The sequence below is a fragment of the Erinaceus europaeus genome, chromosome 3 (genome assembly GCF_950295315.1).
Source record: "Erinaceus europaeus chromosome 3, mEriEur2.1, whole genome shotgun sequence".
NCBI classification, from domain to species: domain Eukaryota; kingdom Metazoa; phylum Chordata; class Mammalia; order Eulipotyphla; family Erinaceidae; genus Erinaceus; species Erinaceus europaeus.
In genome coordinates this window covers 156460847-156481023 of record NC_080164.1, presented here as the reverse complement: position 1 = coordinate 156481023, position 20177 = coordinate 156460847, and the positions used below count along the sequence as shown (strand labels likewise).

The 20177-nt window shown below is 44.2% G+C and overlaps 1 protein-coding gene and 1 non-coding gene across 6 annotated transcripts in view; one reads left to right on the top strand and one right to left on the bottom strand.

Annotated features, from left to right (window-relative positions):
• Positions 1-20177, top strand: part of TBC1D1 (TBC1 domain family member 1) — a 272373-nt gene that overhangs the window by 97649 nt on the left and 154547 nt on the right. The window contains exon 1 of one of the 5 annotated variants that reach the window (XM_060188221.1): positions 1277-1694. The exons of the other annotated variants lie outside the window; for them this stretch is intronic. Coding sequence (XP_060044204.1) covers positions 1665-1694 — 30 coding nt within the window. The 5' untranslated portion in view covers positions 1277-1664. Of the gene's footprint in view, positions 1-1276; positions 1695-20177 lie in introns of those variants that run through there. 5 annotated transcript variants of the gene reach the window in all.
• Positions 5605-5711, bottom strand: LOC132537827 (U6 spliceosomal RNA). Its single transcript, XR_009549253.1, has one exon. It is a non-coding gene; the product is annotated as a U6 spliceosomal RNA (small nuclear RNA).

Below are 20177 nucleotides of genomic sequence, written 5' to 3'. Positions count from 1 at the left end.
ACTGAACCGAGGACTTTGGGACCTCAGGCCTTAGAGTCAGTTTGCATAACCATTATGCTATTTCAACCACCCTGTGACTTTATTCTTTATCTGTTTCCATATCCTTCTTGGAAGGAGAAGGAAAAAAAAAAAAAAGACGTTCGCCACTATAATCTCCCCTTAGTACTAATGTCTATTTATAGCCTTCTTTTCTAGAGTGTGGACTACAATACAGAAGTTTTGGGATGTAATTTCTGAGACAGGAAATCAAGGACTGATTTCCTTCTTGGATATGTGCTTTATTTATTTATTTTTTTCAGACAGCTTGTGCTGAGAGGCATGAATGTCAAGTGTTCACTTTTTGTGAGTGGCCCCTATGGGAGCACCACATAGTCCAGCAAGACATGGGGCCCTGAGTTCAACAGCCTGCAAGGAACTTAATCCTAGGGACAGTCATGTGATCAGGCAGGCTTGTGAGGACTTATGCAACTTGAAGAGAGTCCTTGAGGTTCTCAACTAAGATGCTCCTGAATGTCCAACCCACAGAAATATTTTCTTAAAATTTAGTCTAGTTATTTTGGATAGAGACAGAGAAATTGAGGGGGAAGGGGGAAGTAGAAAGAGAGGAGACATCTGTAGCACTGCTTCAATACTTATGAAGCTTCGTTTGGGGGCAAATCATCAACATGTCCAATTGGCCTATCATTAATGTGACAAATGAAAAGTCATTGACTGGGTTGGTTGTTTGACGGAAGCAATTCAGTGAATGGCTCAGCATGAGACATACTTTGACTCATCGTTCCGAATAGACCTTTGGACATGCTTTATTTCAACGTGGAACTCCAGGCTGTCTCACATTGAAACTCAGCTTAGTCTTTGGAGCTATAAAGTGATTGCACTGTACTATCATCCTGTTTTGGGTGAGGAGGAGGAAACTGGTGAAATCACTGTTTCTCATGTGGCTACATCCTCTGAGCTGTCCAGAGCTAAAGAAGACTTCTTTCCACAGCCCCTTTTCTAGTGTCTGTGACTGAGCTTTCGAACTGCAGAAAAAAATGCCACCTTAGGTTACATACAAGCATTAGTGCCTGGGAAAACATGAGTCCTTTAGCTGTCAGCTATCTCCAGCATCTAGGAAACAACTCTTTGGATGTGTGTGTGTGTGTGTGTGTGTGTGTGTGTGTGTGTGTGTGTGTGTGTTTGTGTGTGGGGTGTGGTAACTCCTTGAAAGTTGGGCGGGCCTTATGCTTGCTTCAACTTTTGGGGCTTTTCTCAAACCTCAGAAAAATGTGCTAACTGGATCCCAGAGGCCTAGCAAGCCCAGTCCGGGCGGGCAGGCAGGCTCGGGAGGGCGTCCTGGAGGAGGGTGATCCCCTTCCCCCTTCCCCACAACCTCCCCTCCCCGCCCCTCCGCCGCGCTGTCCCCTCCCACTTCCCTTTCCCCCCTGGGGGCAGCCGGGTGGCGGCGACCTCTCCCGTGAGGGACGAGCTGAGAAGAGCCGCCGCCGCCGCCTCCGCCGCCGCCTCCGCCGCCGCCTCCGCCTCCGCCTCCGCCGGGGAGCTATGCCCCGGCCCCGCCGCGCCCCGAGCCGGTCCCCGGCCCCTCGCCTCCTCCCGGGCCGGCGGCGGGAGTGAGCGGGAGCTGCCGGCGAGGAGCAGCCGCCGGGCCCGCGCTCCCGCCCGCGATGTCACCATTGTTCAGCTGGGTGGCCAAGGTAGGTGGCCGCGGACGGACGCCCGTTACCGGTGCGCAAGGTCCCCGCTGTCCCCGCGGGGGTCGCGGTTCCCCGGGGTTGTGGGGAGCCCGGCCGAGCTGGGCGCCAGCGGCGGGAGATCCGGCCGGGCAGGGGGCGCCCCGCAGGCCTGCGATGGTGGCCGGAGGGCAGCCGGCGTGGCCCGGGTCGCTTACCCGCAGGTCTCCCCATTCATTAGCTTTTTCCCCGGGGCCGGGAGGCGAACCTGCAGGCGCGGGTGTCCCGCCCACTTCCCGGGTGGGGACCGTGAGGCCGGTCGCCAGACCCAGCCTTGGGCCAGGTGGTTAGTCCCGGGGTCCCCGGGTCCCCACAGCAGAGGGCCGCCCCTCTGGGTGTTTCCGGGTGTCAGGACCCTTTGAATCCTACCCCACCCCCCCCCACAGAGGATCCCCATATGTGGGTGGGTGGGTGGTGTCTGGGAAAGTGCAAGGAAGGTGTCAAAAAGGAGGAACTTTGTGCATAGGGGTTTCTTTTGTTTGCAACTCCCTGGTTTCAAAGGGCAGAGCTTCCAAGTGTGTGTGTAGGTCGTGTGTGTGTGTGTGTGTGTGTGTGTGTGTGTGTGTGTGTGTGTGTGTATGTTTTTAAACTTTGCATTTTTTTCATTCACTTTTCCGTTTAAGTGCCTTCAGGCTAGCTTAGCCTTAACAGCCCCAGCCCCATTCCACTGCTGCTAACATGAAGGAAGGACTTGGGAATTTCTGAAAATGTCTCCCCTCCCAGTCTCTTTTAAGACCCGGGGGTCAGGAGATCTTTCTAGCATCCTTTGCTGGACAGCTAGCAGGACTTGCTGCTTGTGGTGGTTGGTTGAGGAATGAGTCCATATGGAAAGAACCCCGTTAGGTGTTCTCCCTTCCCTTTCTAAGAACTCGATCATGGTTATATCTCTAATTAAGATGCAACACTTTGAGAGTGTTATTTTATCAGACCTGTTAGTGAGATAGGTGAGGCCCACCTGTCAATTAGGTTATAATAAAATGGAGAAACAGGACCCAGATAAATTCATATGCCTTGTGTCTTATTTCCATTTGAATTCTGGCTAGAACTTCCACTTGCTGGTGGTTAGGTGCAATGATTTTCAGCTTTGAGGATTTATAAAGTGCGTTTTGTTTTCTTTCTGATGAAAAACTGATAATGTTAAGGCTTCCTAGTTTGAAGTTATGCCCTCAAAGTGTTGTTTTGTAGTTTAAAAATTAATTCAGAGTATGTTGTATAACTTTTTTCTAGCTTGAGGATTTAAGTTCACTTTTTTGTATCGTTACAATTTTGTATTGTGATATCCAGAGAAGTACAAGCAAATAGAAATTGATTATGTGGGGTGGGGTGGTGGTGTGTCTGCTTGAGTGGACTGTTACAATGCGCGAGGACCCAGGCTGGAGCTCTCAGTTCCCAGCTGCAGAGGAAAGCTGTGGAAGTGGTGAAGCAGTGCTGCAGGTGTCCCTCTGTCTCACTATCTCCCCCATCTTTCTTGATTTCTCTATACCCAATAGATAAATAAATAAAACATTAAACAAGATTTATTATGTTTTACTCCAAAATCAGTAGGTAGATCTTTAGAATTTTTTTTTTTTTTAAATCTTAGGGTACTACCCTATGCATTATTCCTAAGTATATTTAATAAGGTTCTGTTCACCATGGAAGTGAGATCGATTTTTTAAAAATATTTATTTTATTTTATTTATTCCCTTTTGTTGCCTTTGCTGTTTTTCTTGTAGTTATTATTGTTGTTGTTGTTGTTGGATAGGACAGAGAGAAATGGAGAGAGGAGGGGAAGACAGAGAAGGGGAGAGAAAGACAGACACCTGCAGACCTGCTTCACCGCCTGTGAAGCGACTCCCCTGCAGGTGGGGAGCCAGGGCTCGAACCGGGATCCTTATGCCGGTCCTTGTGCTTTGCGCCACGTGCGCTTAACCCGCTGCGCTACAGTCCGACTCCCCAGTGAGATGGATTTTTGTGTGATTCAGACACCAGAGGTGATGGTGAAAACACTCACCTTCTTAAAGAAAGAGAGCTTTTACAAGGACTGTCAACCTGAACTTCTGTCGGGACTGTCAGCCTTCTCCAAGTGGCATGCATATAGCTCATGAACTGCATGTTGCTAACATGATCTGTTTTCTGATTCATGTCAACTCAGAAAATTCTTTTTTCTTTTAAATTTTTTTACCAGAGCACTGCTCAGCTCTGGCGTATGGTGATGTAGGGCTTGAACCTAGGACTTTAGAGCCTCAGGCATGAGAATCTCTTTGCATAACCATTATGCTATCCACCCTGTCCTCAGAATTGTTTTTTTTATTATTATTTTTTTTAAATTTATTTATTCATGAGAGAGATAGGAGGAGAGAAAGAACCAGACGTCACTCTGGTATATGTGCTGCCGGGGATCGAACTTGGGACCTCATACTTGAGAATCCAGTGCTTTATCCACTGCGCCATCTCCTGGACCACCAGAATTGTTTTTTAAAATCTACACAGCAGTAACAACAAACAAGCAATTAAATGTTTTGGAACAAATTTTTAAGATGTCAGTATGATTTTTTTTTTTTGCCATGTTCAGGGCTCCAGGGCTCCAGTCAGATAGAGACAGAGGCAGAGAGAAAGAGCAGGAAAGAAACCACTTCTTTCAGTGTGGCTGCCAGGCTTTGAATCTGAATTGGTGGACATGGCATAAGCAGCGCACTAGCCAAGTGAGCTATTTTGCCAGCCACTCAACTCAAGTTTTTATTTTTTTCTCCAGGGTTATCACTGGGGCTTGGTGTCTGCACTATGAATCCACTGATGGTAGTGGCCATATTTTTTCCATTGTTGTTATTGCTGCTGCTGTTGTTGGATAGGACAGATAGAAATTGAGAGAGGAGGGGGAGACAGAGAGGGAGAGAACAAGATAGACACCTACAGACCTGCTTCACCACTTGTGAAGTGACCCCCCTGTAAGTGGGGAGCTGGGGGCTCAAACCGGGATCTCGAAACTCGATACTAGTGCAGGTCCTTGCGCTTCGCACTATGTTCACTTAACCTGGTGTTAGCCCCCGGCCTCCTCAATTTAAGTTTTAAGAAGTAATTATTTTATATTTTAGTCACCCTAAGTGGCAGCTTATTTCAAATTACACCCTGTGACTATGGGGGTGCCATAATAATGACTGACTTTTGTAGCTAGTATTAAGATGTGAGAGCTTTTAGAATGTGAGATTATTCTTTGCAAGTTCATTTTTGGTTATCAGAACATGGCACGGTGGATAAAGCCTTTGCTTTATGGTTATGACAGGAGTCAGTAATACACTGCATTACAGAGTAAGGTGTGTTTTTAAAGACAGAGAGACCAGAGGCACTGATAATATCCACAGTGGGCATAGAGAAACTTGGCATGCATTTAGATCTGGTTTTAGAGTGATCGTTTTAGAACATACAAATGCCTGAGTGCACACCTCACACAAACACTTGTACTTCCAGTTGATTTGCTGTGTTCGATTTTAACCTTTCAGAACTGCAGCTCAACACCTGATAGGCAAGGAAAAGCTGTTTGCAAGTGCGGCGGGGCACTTCATGACAACTGGAGGTCTGAGCAAATGCATTTATTTTTCTTGGGGCCTGTGTTGATATTGTATAAATAACTGGAGACGCAGACTGAGCAATTTCATGGTAGAGGGGAGAATTCTGTTTCAAAGATGGTTGGAAATGCATCAAAAATAATTAGCCATGAGCTAGAACCTAAGGGAAGTGTGCTCTGTATCATGGACAGGCAGGGCCAGGATTTATGGAGGTGTTATTTCTTTATTAGTCTGTCACTGTGGACACTTGAACTTTTACATAGACTGAAAATAAAAGCAAGTCTCTCAAGCTCTGTGATAATTTCTCTTCTTTCCTTTTTTTTTTTTTTTTAAATATGGAACGCTTCACGAATTTGTGTGTCATCCTTGCTCAGGGGCAATGTTAATCTTCTCTGTATTGTTCCAGTTTTAATATATGTGCTGCCGAAGCGAGCACTCTTCTTTCCTTTTTTTTAAACATTTAAAAAAATATTTATTAATTTTTGTTGCCCTTGTTTTTATTGTTGTTGTAGTTATTATTGTTGTTAATGTCATTGTTGTTGGATAGGACAGAGAGAAATGGAGAGAGGAGGGGAAGACAGAGAGGAGGAGAGAAAGATAGACACCTGCAGACCTGCTTCACCGCCTGTGAAGCGACTCCCCTACAGGTGGGGAGCCGGGGGCTTGAAGCGGGATCCTTGCGCTTTGTGCCACGTGTGCTTAACCTGCTGCGCTACCACCGAACTCCCTCTTTCCTTTTTTAAAGATAATTTTTTAAGTGACCCAGGAGGTGTACAGTGTATAAAGCATGGCGCTGGCAAGCATGAGGTCCTGAGTTCCAGCCCCAGCACTGAAAATACCAGAATCATACTCTGGCTCTCTGCCGCTCTCTCTTTTCTCTCTCTTTTTCCTTCACCTTTAGCAAATAAATATATATTTTATTTGAATGAGACAGGGAGGGAGAGAGAGAAGGAGAGAGAGGAGAGAGAGACAGCTACCAGGTGGTGCTGGGTATTGAACCTGGAACCCAGGAGTCTCAGGCATTAAAGTCTTTTGCATAATCATTGTGCTATTTCCCCAGCCCTAAGTCTTTTTCTTTTAAAGAGGAACTTAAAAAATTACTTATTAAAGAGAAAGGGGACCAGAGCCTCACACTGGCACATGTGATACTGGGGGCTGTACTTGGGGCCTCATGCTTGAGAGTCCAATCCTTTACTCACTGTGCTCGGTGATGTTTATACTAAATCCACAGATATGCCCATCAGTCTCAACAGTGTTGAATATTTCTGTCCAGTGTTTCTTCCTCTTTATGAATCTGCAGCGAAACTGCTCAGTATTTTTCTGCCTGCATAATTAATGACTGATGTTATTGCTAATACCTCATTAGTTAAATATGTATGTGTGTGTACATGTATATATGTGTATGTTACTTGGACAGATAAAATGGAAATGGCACTATTGCTAACTTGGCTGTACTCTCAAATCCAAGCGTATCTTTAAATAATTTATATCATGCATTAAGTTATTTTTTTAAAGCTAGCAAGTCTATTTTAGGTATATTCTTTTTAAAAAAATTATTATTGGATACAAAGAGAAATTGAGAGAAGAGGGGAAGATAAAGGGAGAGAGACTGAGAGACACGTGACTCTCTATTTCACCACTTGTGACGCTTTCCCTCTGAAGGTGAGGAGGACCAGGGCCTTGAACCTGGGTCCTTGGCGCACTAAAATGTGAGCACTTCAACAGATGCGCCACCGCCAGGCCCCTCATTAAGTTACTCTTCAGTGCTCACTTATTTATTCAGCAAATGTTTACTGCATACCTTCTGTGTACCAGACATTCACTGTTCATGCTCTGGAGTAGTTCGTTCCCTGCATGAGGTAGATATAGCCTTTAAAAATGTGAGTTCTGGAGTCGGGCGGTGGCGCAGTGGGTTAAGCGCACGTGGTGCAAAGAGCAAGGACCAGCATAAAGATCCCGGTTGGAGCCCCCGGCTCCCCACCTGCAGGGGAGTCGCTTCACAGGTGGTGAAGCAGGTCTGCAGGTGTCTCTCTTGCTCTCCCCCTCTGTCTTCCCCTCTTCTCTCCATTTCTGTCCTATCCAACAATGACGACATCAATAAGCACAACAATGTTACACAACAAGGGCAACAAAATGAAAAATAAATATTAAAAAAAAATGTGACTTCAGTCCTTGGCATCTCATGTGCCAGAGTGATGCTAATTTTTTTTTTTTTTTAATATTTGATTTCTTTCCTTATTGTGTTGAGACACAGGAAAAACTGTGAAGGAAGAAAGAGAGAGGGAGACACACATTTGCTTGCTTTACTACTTGTGAAGCTTCCCTTATGCAGGTAGGGCAGGGGGCATGAACATGAATCCTAATACATTGTAGCACATATGCTTTATCAAGTGTGCCACCACCTGGTCCTGTGATGCTAATTCCTTGGCCCTTCCACCAAGTAGTAAATATATCTTCATAAAAAGATTCCATCCAAAAAAAAGAAAAAGAAAAAGAAGCAGCTACGGATACTTATTTTTGTAAGCCAAATATTTAGAAAATAGATTAGAAGTTATTTTATTAAACAATGACCCACTAATAAACACTTTATATAAAACAGGTTTGTCATATTTCTGCCTTGATAAAAATACAGTTTTATAACCATTATTCATCCACTGAGTTCTTTTTCTAGAGCTTATTCTGCACCAGATGCTGCTTGAGTAGCTGGAGCTTGCTTGACCAGTGAACAAGACAGACCTTATGCATCTTCTTGGCACTTAGATTCTCTCAATGGATGGCAGAGATAGCAAAGAAATAAGCAGGTGATGAACAAGGGGACTTCTGAGGGTGGTGAGTGATAGCAAGAAAAGTCAGCAAGGGTATTTGGCAGAGGGTGATTGGGGCTTGGGTGCCCAAAACATGGCATTTCATCTGAGTGGTGAAAGGGCCAAATAGAGGCAACAGCAGGGACCAAAGGCTGCAGGTGGCATCTGGTGGGTACTATACAGCTGCTGCAGAAAGCAGGTGCGACTAGAGTTCGGGGAAGGGGGCTCTGAGTCAGAGACACCAAGGCCGTGCAGGGCTAGTACACGTCTTGAATTTGTTTTCCAGTAGTCGGAAGTCCTGAAGAGGGTGTCAAAATGAGCAGTGATGTCAGCTGATAAACGCTTTGGGTGGAAACCGAGGGACCACTTAGAGAATGTTGTGGTTCAGGCAGGAGGAGCTAGTGGCTGGTTGGACGGGGCTACAGCAGATGCATAAATGCTCTTTATCATCTCAGATGGTGTGGCCCAGTGTCTCGCTTTCCTGACGGCCTGAGATGGTTGCAGTAAGTTGTCCTGATATTCCCAGCTTCCTGCCTGTGTCATCAACCCACTTTAGGTGCTGGTTGTGCTTATTTACAAGCTCACAACAGCGTTCCAGAAAGGTGTGAGTCCTCTATAGCAAGTGCCCTGGCCATTCTGCTGCTGCCTTGCATAGAATCAGTTCAGCTTTGGTTGGTCCCTGAGGCGTGCCCCTAGGCTAATGAAGGATCATCAGTCATCAAGCAATGTATGGTTGAGCCTTTTTTTCTCTCTTTTTTTTTTTCCTTTTCTTTTCTCTTTTTTCGTCAACTTTTATTTATTAAAATATTTTAAATTATCTTTATTTATCGGATGGAGACAGCCAGAAATCAAGGGAAGGGAGTGATAGAGAGGGGGAGAGACAGAGAGACACCCACAGCACTGCTTTACCACTTGCAAAATCTTCCCCCTGCATGTGGGGTGGTCTCGAACCTGAGTCCTTCTGCACTGTAACATGTGTACTCCACCAGGTGTGCCACCACTACCCCTATTTCTTTATTTTAAAATATATTTTATTTGTTTTATTTTAATGAGAGAGAGAGATACAGAGAGAACCAGAGCACTGCTCAGCTCTATAGTTTATTATGGTGGTGGTGGTGGTGGGGGATTGAACCTGGGTCTTGGAGCCTCAGGCAAGAATTTTTTTTTTTTTTGCATAACCATAATGCTATCTCCCTCACCCTCTTTTGTCAGCTTTTAAATTAGCGGGTGCTTGAGTTTGATCTAGAGGGAGGAACTTCTTTTCATAGACAAACTATTCCATGAATTTGAAGAATTTGTTGCTATCGCTAAGCAGAGCTGGCAGAGCCATGGCCAGGACTTTGGCAGTAGTGCTCCTGAGCTGTTTTTTTTTTTTTTTTTGTCTGATAACCTCTCTTTGGGGCCTCCAGCTAGTTAGACAATAACTTGGGTTGGTTTTACTTAGAAGACACGGTTGAAATAGCAGGGGCAGAAACTTCACCTAATCCACAACAGAGCTGACCTTATAAAGAGAAGAAAGCAAACTATACTTTGCTCCTGTGGGCACAGCCCAAACTAATTTGAGCCTAGACATGCCCGTCGTCCCTGGTGTAAAGTCTCCAGCTGCCTAAACCCTCCTCATCCTTGACTCTGGGTTACTCATTCATTCATTAGATGACTGTACTGCACAGAGTAGAAATAACCTGAGGCCTAGGAGGTGCTATCCGGACAGCGCAGGGCAGGGCCTTCCAGGCAGTTGGAGTAGCATGTACAAAGGCCCGGAGGCACTTTGAGAAATATCAGCACAGGCTGGTGGTGCACACGGTAAATAGTCCTCTGAAAAGAGGAGCTGGCGGTTTATCCTGGATGGTGGGGACCCCAAGAGGATCAAAGTTGATCTTTTCCCACGCTCTCATAGCTGTGTAGTTCATTCTGTGGGATGCCAATTGTTGCAAGTTATTCAAATACTTAGCCTTGTTTGCTTGCCAGGAAGTGTTATGAGGACACATGGGTGGTGTGGTCTCGGTTCACAGGTAGCTCTGGGGCACCTGGTTAGGAGCTAGTTCTGTTGAGTAGGTCTGGGATGGATCCCAAGAGCCTGCATTTTTAGCAGGTATCCACATGATGCCAGTCTTTCACGAATGCTGTGATTTTTATATTAACCACTTGTATCTCCTGAAGTGATAATGATGGAAGTAGTGTCTCATGAAATAAAACTTCAGGGTTGGCAAAATAGCTCACTTGGATAGTGTGCTGCTTTGCTATGTGTGTGACCCAGGTCCGAGCCTGATCACCACAGCACTGAAGGGAGTGTCAGTACTGTGAGATCTCTCTCTCTCTTTCTCTTCTCTTCCCCTTCCCCTTCCCTCCTTCCCTCCTTCCCCTTCCCCTTCCCTTCCCTTCTCTCTCTCTCTCTCTCTCTCTCTCTCACTAGGAGTGAGGTTATTATTGAAATATGGAGTCAAACTGTTCTCATTTCCTATCTCTTGCAAAAATAGACCACATTCTGGGAGCAATTTTTGGTTCACAGCAGAGTCAAGCAGGAGGTCCTGAGATTCCCCTTTGCCCTGTTTTCACACATGGATGATCACCGCCAACAACAACACCCCAACCTGTGTGTCACTCTTGTTACAGTTGGTGAACCATTAGCACCTGGAGGCCCTGGCTTATACTGCTGTTCATTCATGATGTTGTACATCTTCTGGGTTTGGACAACATGCGTGATGACATGCGATCGTGTATAACCATTTCTCTCTTCTGAACCTCCGTGTGTTTCTTACTCGGTTCATCTTTTCCCTGACTCATGGAAGACTCTGATCTTTGTAGTTTTGCCTTTTACACAGTTCCCTATAGTTGGAATCACACTGTGTATGTCCTTTTGCTTTAGCTTCTTTCACTTAGTACTTTTAAGTTTCTTCTAGTGCCTTTTCATGGCTTGATTGCTCATTTCTTTTTATGCTGAAAGATAGTTTGTTATCCAGATGTACCACGGTATATTCCTTCATCTCTGGCACCACGTTTTGGTACTCATCAAAGCTGTTTTGAATGAAAGTGACTGTGCCATGTTGCACCATCACCAGCCAAGAGTGAGAGTTCACGTTACTCTAGATCCCTGCCAGCGTTTGCTGGTGTCGGTGTTCCCGGTGTGGCTTTTTTAACAAGTGTGTGTTGAGGTGTTCTTGGTGTCTGAACTGACATTTCCTTAATGGTCTGTGATGTGCAGCTCTGCCTTTCTTTTGATTAGTGTTTAAATAGGAGTAATACATTCCTCTTTTTGAATTTTATGATGTATGAGTAAATTGATAAATGTGTATTTATATATATCATAATTTATTGATCATGTATATTTTATATGGATAATATAGAATGTGTATGTATTTCATATTTCATCTCTTAATACATGGATATATATTTTGTACTATATCATAATATATACATTTTACAGATGTAAAATTAAACAGAAAACCAAAACTTTACATGCTTCTTTTGGTTAATTTAAACTTCAGTGTCCTAAATTTTTCTGTTATTTCTCTTAGCTCTGGTTTTACTGTTGGAAGAGCAGTGAATGAGCAGTCTATACTATTTTGTTAGACCCAGGAGAAGTTTGTGATGGAAGAATAATTCCCTTAGTTTTCTTGCACTTTGGTACTTTTTCCTGTGGATTATTTTTATGTGTCATGTGTTGTAATGGGATTAGAATCACAGGCTTGACTCAGTGTGGTTGAACTCTGCTAGGCTAACTTTGTTGAGCCTGTTCTTTCATCTGTAAAATTGATTTAATAATACATTATGTAAGGCATTACCTCTCTCTTTTTTTTTAACAGAAACTATTTGAAAATTGATGCCAAAATCTGCTTGGGAAATTGTGAAGACTATCTGCAGATGTGAGACTGTATAACAAACACCTGGTTAGATTTGCAGTTTAAAGCTGCCTTTTGCGCACGTGTGGGGCTGGGCACTGTAAATCCAGAGAAGGCCCAGCCTCTGTGCAGCTTTTCATCTATGTAATTGACTTTGGAGCACATCGGATTCCAGTCCAGTTTAATTGACTGTCCAGAGAATCCTGCCAGACTGGACATTTTCTCTAGCCTCTGACAGTCTACTTATTAGACAGGAAGTTAAAGACTTGATTTGGAGGCCAAGGCTTTCCCTGAATTTGTTGTTTAATCTTGTTTAGAGGCCACAAGAGGAAGATCACTCCTTTGTTGCCTTCAGCTTGGCTTAGGCCAAGCACTCTGGGTTGGGTTGGTCTTAAGGTGAGTGTAATCTTGTTACTCCATAAAGCTTCCTAATTAATTCAGACTTCAAACTTTGCTTCCTGGACCTCAGTCCCTAATCTACGAAATGAAGGATCATTGATTGTTCTTAATTCTGGGTCTCTTAACTGTGAGCCAAGCCAAACATCTTAGACTTGTCCACCTTTGACAGTGGAGAACCCCTAGAGCCGTTAGCTGGGGTCAGACACCCCAATCCATCAGTGGAGGTAGAATCTGAGGCAAGTAAGTTTTCTAAACTTGAGTGTGGGGATAATTACCATATAAGCATTATAGGCTACAAGATTTTTTTTTATTGTTGTAGTTATTATTGTTGTTATTGATGTTGTCTTTCTTAGATAGGACAGAGAAAAATGGAGAGAGGAAGGGAAGACAGAGAGGGGGAGAGAAAGACACCAGCAGACTTGCTTCACCACTTGTGAAGTGACTCCCCTGCAGGTGGGGAGCCAGGGGCTCGAACCGGGATCCTTACTCCGGTTCTTGCGCTTTGCCACCATGTGTGTGCGCTTAACCCGCTCCGCTACCGCCCGACTCCCAGGCTGCAAGATTTGTTCACATAACACAACCATACCTGGCTCAGGCCTGTCAGCATGATGACATTGTTATCAAATTTAAATTTAGGGGTGGGGTAGAACTTGCCAGTTGCTTAGCTCTGTTTCTGCCTTTAAATAATAATAATAATAATAATAATATCAACCATCATCATTATTATCATCTAAGGGGCCAGGTGGTTGTGTTCCTGGTTCAGCTCATATGTTACAATGTGCAAAGACCCAGGTTTAAGCCTCTGGTCCCCACCTTCAGGGAGCAAACTTCACAAGTGATGAAGCAAGGCTGCAGATATTTCTTTTTCATTATCTCCTTTTTTGCTTTCTATTTCTCTCTCTTATCCAATAAAATCAAATTATATTTAATGAGAGAGTGTGAGATATGAGAACACTGTTATGGTCACATGGACTGTTGGGCATTGAATCCAGGACCTCAGATTTATACACCGTGACTCTACCTGATGAGCCACTTCACTGACCACTGCTCCCTTGTCCTAGATTTCTTTGCATTGCCTGCTACTCTCCATGATAGAGGCTTTCTGTTTTATCACTTTCTGCATGGATTGAGTAAACATAAGTCTTGGGTTTAATAGAATGCCAAGGAATTTGGCTCAGATAAGAGGAAACTATGGCAGAGAGAATTACCCAGGTCTTTGCTCCCAGCAGCTTCAGAGACCTTGCTAAAGTAGTTAGTGACTTGATTTCCCTTTTGGAAACACAGAGGGATTGTTCAGCCTATTTCTGAAACCTTTTTCCTCTCTCAAAATACTGTGAAGAATTTCTTTACTGCAGGGCCATAATTGTCAGGAAACAGTGTGCCAGCCAGAGGTGTAGATTCTCCAATTCTGGAAAACTTGAAAAATAGGAAGGAAGTTGATTTGTTTAGCTGAATTTACCACTGTAAGCCTGCTTCAGGCAGAGAATTAGCCAAATGGCATTTTGCGGAAGTTCTTTTCACTGGGTGGAACCAGAGGAAATCAGTCATAAGGTGAAAATAACTAAGTTATTTGAGACAGTATTTGCTTAAAGACATTTGTATAGTTCTATTGTGATGGTCTCCATTGTGTCAGTCATTTTTCCACAAGCTTGTAATCTTCACAATTTAAAACATTACAGATGCAATTGTAAAATACGAGCTCAAAGCCCACTTCTGAGTATTTAATTTGTGGCCTCCCATGTCTTGATTATTAATATACTGTGTATCCATGAAATACTCATAATCTATATGGTCAAAACCCTCTTATGATTGAGTTTATTTATTCCACAAATTGCTGTGTGACTACTGAGCTCATAGGTAAATGGAAGGGATTCTCTTTACACGTGTGAAAACATATGAAGGGAACCAGAAATTTCGATTACACTGGAGTTTCAGTAAGGCAACCCTTCAAGTCTGATTTGCCCAATTTTTGTGTAGCTGAAAAAACATTATAACAAAGTTTCATCCTTAGTTGGCTCTCTTAGTGTCTAAACTTGCTGAGGCTGTGATTTGCTAGAAACCAGAACACACCACCGGTATTATCTACACCACGTGGGGGGATCCCTGTGTCATTTCTAGGTATTCTTGGCCAAGAAACCCAGCTTCTTCAAGTTCAGTGATGACCCCAATTAATTGTGCAATTCCTCTTTACCATGTACTTGGGCCCGGATGCCCAGGATGAGAAAGACAGTTCCTGCCCTCAGAAAAGGCTGGTGTGTATGAAGGTGTTTACACAGTAGTCCTGTAGGGAAGCAGGCGAGATGAGCCTGGCAACCTTCAGATCCTCTTTTGGAACACAGAGGTAGTACTTTTCCAAGTGCAGGACATCCCACTCGACAACCTCCTTGTCTCAGTGTTCATCACTTGCGTCAGTCAGATACAGTTCCCCTTACACAGTGTCCGTCTCAGAAGCATTTTTAGTTGGAGAGCCAGAGCTGTTGTTTGGATGCAGATATGAGGAAGGGGCATCCAGGAGTTCTGAAGCACCACTGCTGAATTGGAGGCTCTTTATAGTGCATCTGCTTTTTGCTCAAATCCTGGCTGAACAAACAGGAGTGAAACCCGCCTGGCCTGTGTCTGTCAGGAAAGCAAGCAGTGACTCTGCTCTCAAGTCCAGGCCATCGTCCCCAGGGTGGGCGTTTACCAAAGTCTTCAGGGCCATGTGGTACTGTTTCTGACACTCAGCATACTAAGTCTGAGAGGAGCCCTCTTGCCCACTGGAAGTGAAAGGGTACTTGATAATTATTTATTGATGTATTATTATTGTTTTTTAATTTAGTGAGCTCAGTGGTTTTAGTCTAATAAGAGAGTTTCAAACCAGACTATATTTCATCGCTGAAGCAAATCATGGGGACTTGGTTTGGTATGGAGAAACAGCCCTGAGCTGGGAGGTCCAGTTCTGTCCAGCCTGGCTCTGTGACTGCATGCCCGTTTTTCCACAGTCATTCCTTGGAGGAGGCGCTCCTTCCTAAGATGAAGAATGGGCCCAGTGAGGATTCTGAGGGCTGAAGCCCAGGATATGTTTGTGTGGGGTTGAGTAGCACCCTTTACTCAGACCCCCCACCGTTGGTGAATAGGGGCCCCCCAAGGAAGAGGTGACTGCAATCCTGTCTGGGGGGCTCTGAGGGTTAAGGCAGGCCCAGGCAGTGGTGTTTTAGTTAAAAATGGACGGAGACTCTGGATGAGTTGGAAACAGGAGGTTCTGGAAGGTTGGAGGCCAGGCTGTCAGTGGAGGGTGGGGTGGGAAGGTTAGAGGCAGGGCTGCAGGTATGGGGCGAGGTGGGGAGGGGAGGTTGCTAGACTAGCACTTGAGTTTTGGGGCTTTCAGTGAAGATATACATTCTGATGACTGGTGGCAAGATGGAGAAAGGAGAGATAATGGCAGCTGTTTTTCAGTTTTGTAAACTAGAAAGACATGAAGGGAGAAACGGGAGTGAGCTGGCTTGGGAGGGAGAATGAGCTTGACTGGGACGGGTCCAAGTCTGGGTGTCCGAAGTCTGCATGATTGTTAAAGAGATAACTGAAAGTTTGAGTCACATTGAGAAAGGAATTCAGGCCTTCAAATGGTGTTGAAGAAATTCGGGGGCCGGGCGGTGGTGCACCAGGTTAAGCGCACATAGTACAAAGCTTAGGGGCCTGCACTGGGATCCCTGCTAGAGCCCTTGGCTCTCCACCTGCGGGAGGGGGGAGGGGTACTCCCCTCACAGGTGGTGAAACAGGTTTGCAAGTGTCTATCTCTCTCCCCTTTTCTATCTTTCCCTCCCCTGTCAGTTTCTGGCTGGCAGGAGCTGTAGATTTGTAGCGCCAAGCCCCAAAAGAAAAGCCAGAAAAGAAAAGAAATTCTAGTTGTTGACCATGGGGAAATGGACAGGTTCCCTGGAAAAGGTCAGAGAGAAAGCAAAGGTGCTATGCAGAGTCTTCCCCAACATGTTTCTGAAAAGGAAGTGCATTAATTAAATGCACTCTAAGGGAGATACTCACCATTTCTGCTTTAGGACTTACTTTGATCCCCCCCCCCTGTAAATCCAGATGAAGTCTCACTTTTGAAAAATCAACATTTAGAGACTTCAGTTCCCACTCGACAGGTGGAATTCTTGTTCCTTAACTGGTAACCCAATGTAGAGCAGAGTCCAGTTTCAGCAAATCACTGAAGCTTCTTAACAGACACACAGCAGCTATGTCCCTGGCACAGGAAAACAAGTTTGTTTTGAGGAGATTCCCAGCAGCAACTCTTGGCAATCTTTTTTTTTTTTTTTTTAAATATATCTCTTGCCAGCCTCAGTTCTGGTGTTGGCTCTCTAGGAATGTCCGTGATTGTAAAACATCTGTTCTGCAGTGCCCTGCCCACCTCCCAGTCAATAGAGGAGTCTAGGGGTGGGGGTGGTAGGGAGAAGGGGGGAGACTGTGCTTTCAAACTCCCTCCTGCCTGGTGGGATCCATAGCTCTGCAAGCCCTTGTGGAGGCAGGCTGTCTCCATGTCTGTCCTTACACCAGACACCAGACTTGGGGGATTGAAAGTTTGACTTGGAGCTGTGTGGACACATACCTTTCACCTCCCCTTCGCTCCTCACTCTGCCCATCCCATTCGACATACCTCGAGTGGAAAGGAAGACTTTTCTCTTATCATTTTATTTGAGGGATTAGTCGTTTACAATACAGTTGTTGACACATGCATACATTTTTTTTTAATCTCTGCATGATAGGTGTTTGCAAAACACTCTCACCCCTAACTCAAGTTCTCTTCCACCATAAGGCACCAGGACCCCAATGTCCCCTCATTCCTCCCCCCTCCTTCCCAGAATTCTTTGCTTTGGTGTAATACCACCAAACCCAGTCCAAGATTTACTTTGTGCTTTCCCTTTCTGTCCTTGTTTCTTAAAGTCTACCTATGAAGGAATCATGGTAAGTGAGATGAGACAAAAAGAGAAGGATGAACACAAGAAAAACTTTTCTATTCTAAGCAGAAATCTTACTTTGTCTCACTGTCTTCCCTCCCATTTGTGCAAGTGCTGCTGGCCACCTCTTCTGTGACACATTTGCTAAGACACACTTTGAGCTGTATACCCAACACCCCGGCCCTCTGTCTTTGTTCACAGACCTGCAGCCACCTTGTGAAGCTTGCTGCTGCTGTAAAGTCTCCTAAAACTGAACAATAAAACTTCTTGTGCCTTGTCAGCAGGAGGGGACAGCAGTGAGGCCGTGACCCTCTCCTTATGTAATAATGCCACTTTGGCTGGCACAGGCTTTTTGTTCCTGTTGACACTTTTGCTATGCGGACCATTTTGCCAGCTTATCCTGGGGCTTAGAGACAACTCAAACCCTTAAATCTTTTTCACATGAACTTTGGCAAGCTGGGTTTATCCCATGAGTACTAAACTGGCTGAGGATATTTTTTTTGGGGGGGTGTGTGAGGAGTTGGGGACTCTTATATATAATACTTTAGGGCTAGGCGCTCTTTCATTTGATAGGGCACACACTTTGGCAAGAATGAGGACTGGGGTACAAGTGCCCAGTTCCACATGGGAGTGCCATGGATCTGGGAAAGCTCTATGAAAGGTGGAACAGTGCTGTGGTATCTCCTCCATCTTCATCCTCATCCTCATCCTCATCCTCATCCTCATCCTCATCCTCATCCTCATCTTCTCTTTCTCCCCACCCCTCTTCCCCACCTGGAATTGAAAAGGAGAATAAAAAGTCCACTCGGAGCAGGAAGTGAGGATTACATATCACTGCACTTCTGATGGTTTTTTGTTTGCTTTTTTTTGTTTTTGATGTGTTCATTGTATATTCTAATTGTTTCTTTTGGTCTGGAACAGTAGGATTTGGGGCCTGATGGTAGGAGTGCTGCATTCATTCTCCTCAGAGCACATGAGTTCATGGCCTGGTGAAAGGGACTGTGGGCGGATGGGTGGGTGCAGGATAAAGCCAGACTTTCCTTTTTACCTATTGGGAGTGGAGGTGGGGCAGGAGGTGGAGAACTGTGACCAGGGAGCTAGATACAGGGTAAGAATTCAGGTGTAACCAACACCATCCTCTTGTGATTTATGCTCTTTCATTTTAATTTTCTTGTGTATTTTTCATTTACTTTTCTAAAAAGCTGGAAAAATATTAATATTTGCTAATTAGTTCTGCTTTTTGAAGTATCGTGCTAGCAGACTATTTGGATTTTATAAACATTTAAGGAAGTTATCTGACATGACTTCTTAGAAAGTCAATGAGCAACTTGCTAAGTGTTGGTATCATTTTACCTACAGCGTAAGATAACTTTAGGTGGAAATTAGATTAGACTAGTTCTGACTAATATCCTTTATTGACCCAAGTTCTGATTTGCCTGTTAATCAAGAAGAAAGAAAAGGTGACTGCTTGATCTGGTCTGGGAGATGGCACAGTGGATAAAGTGTTGAACTGTCAAGCATGAAGTGTCCTGAGTTCGATCCCTGGCAGCACAGTGATGTCTGGTTCTTTCTATCTTTCTTCCTATCTCTCTCATTAATAAATAAATTATATATAGACATCTGCTTTGTGAGTGTAGTTTATTTAAAGAAAAGGACCAAAATTATGTGAGAAAAGACCCATTTCTACCCAAGACCTGAAGGACAGGGTTTTTGAACATAAGCAATAACTTACACTGAAGAGTGCAGTTCATGCTATTAAAAACTAACTCGGTGTTTTTAAAAACTAGGCAGTTGACTGATATTTATAAGTCATACCAGGATCCAGTCTGGTGGTTGGATCTGACAATGATTTCCTTTTTTTTTTCCCCCAGGGAGGGATATTTTGGGGCTCAGTGCCTACACTACGAATCCATTGCTCCCGGAGGCCATTTTTTCCCCCTCATTTTGTTGTCCTTGTTGTTAGCCTTGTTGTTATTCTTCCTTTCTTTGTTTTTAATCATAGAATTTCTTACACTCACTTGGAAATTAAAATGGATCTCACAGCTGTTTCTGACTCGGTCATGACCAGGCTGTTGTGTGTGTTTGTGCACGTGTGTGTATGGGGTGCACATTGCGTAGAGACACCCACAGAACAGTGCAAACCAACTGAGATCCAGTCCACTCTTGACTTGGCCTAGTCTGCTACCGGTGCATGTTTATCTCTGAGGCTGGGGACAAGAGAGATTTGCTGGACTTATAATAACTGAAATAAAGACATCTCATTTGCAAAGGGGTAACACTTTTACAAAAGTAATATTGGTATTATGTGATTTCCAAAACGTGTGCATACATGTAATAGTTTGAATCACATTCATTTAGTGTAGTTTTTTTTTTTTTACATAGTAAAATATTAAAATATTTTACATAGTAGAAATATTATATATCAGATCAATAAAACTTGGTTTATCTAAACTCAAGCTTGGACTCTTAGCTTCATAAAAATGGTCAGTTTTGTCACATCCTGCTAGCATCTGGAGTCCCCGGACAGACAACCCCACCAATGTACCTTGGAGCTCTGCTTCCCCAGAGCCCTGCCCCACTAAGGAAAGAGAGAGACAGGCTGGGAGTATGGATCAACCTGTCAATGCCCATGTTCAGCGGGGAAGCAATTACAAAAGCCAGACCTTCAACCTTCTGCAACCCATAATGATCTTGGGTCCGTACTCCCAGAGAGTAGGAAAGCTATCAGAGGAGGGGATGGGATACAGAGGTCTGCTGGTGGGAATTGTGTGAAGTTGTACCCCTCTTATCCTATGGTTTTGTCAATGTTTCCTTTTCATAAATAAAAAAAATTAAAAAAGGTCAGTTTTTTTTTTTTTTTTTTTACTATTAGCACTATTTTGATTTAAGCTAATTTTTTCCTATATGATTTGCATTGAGATGACAC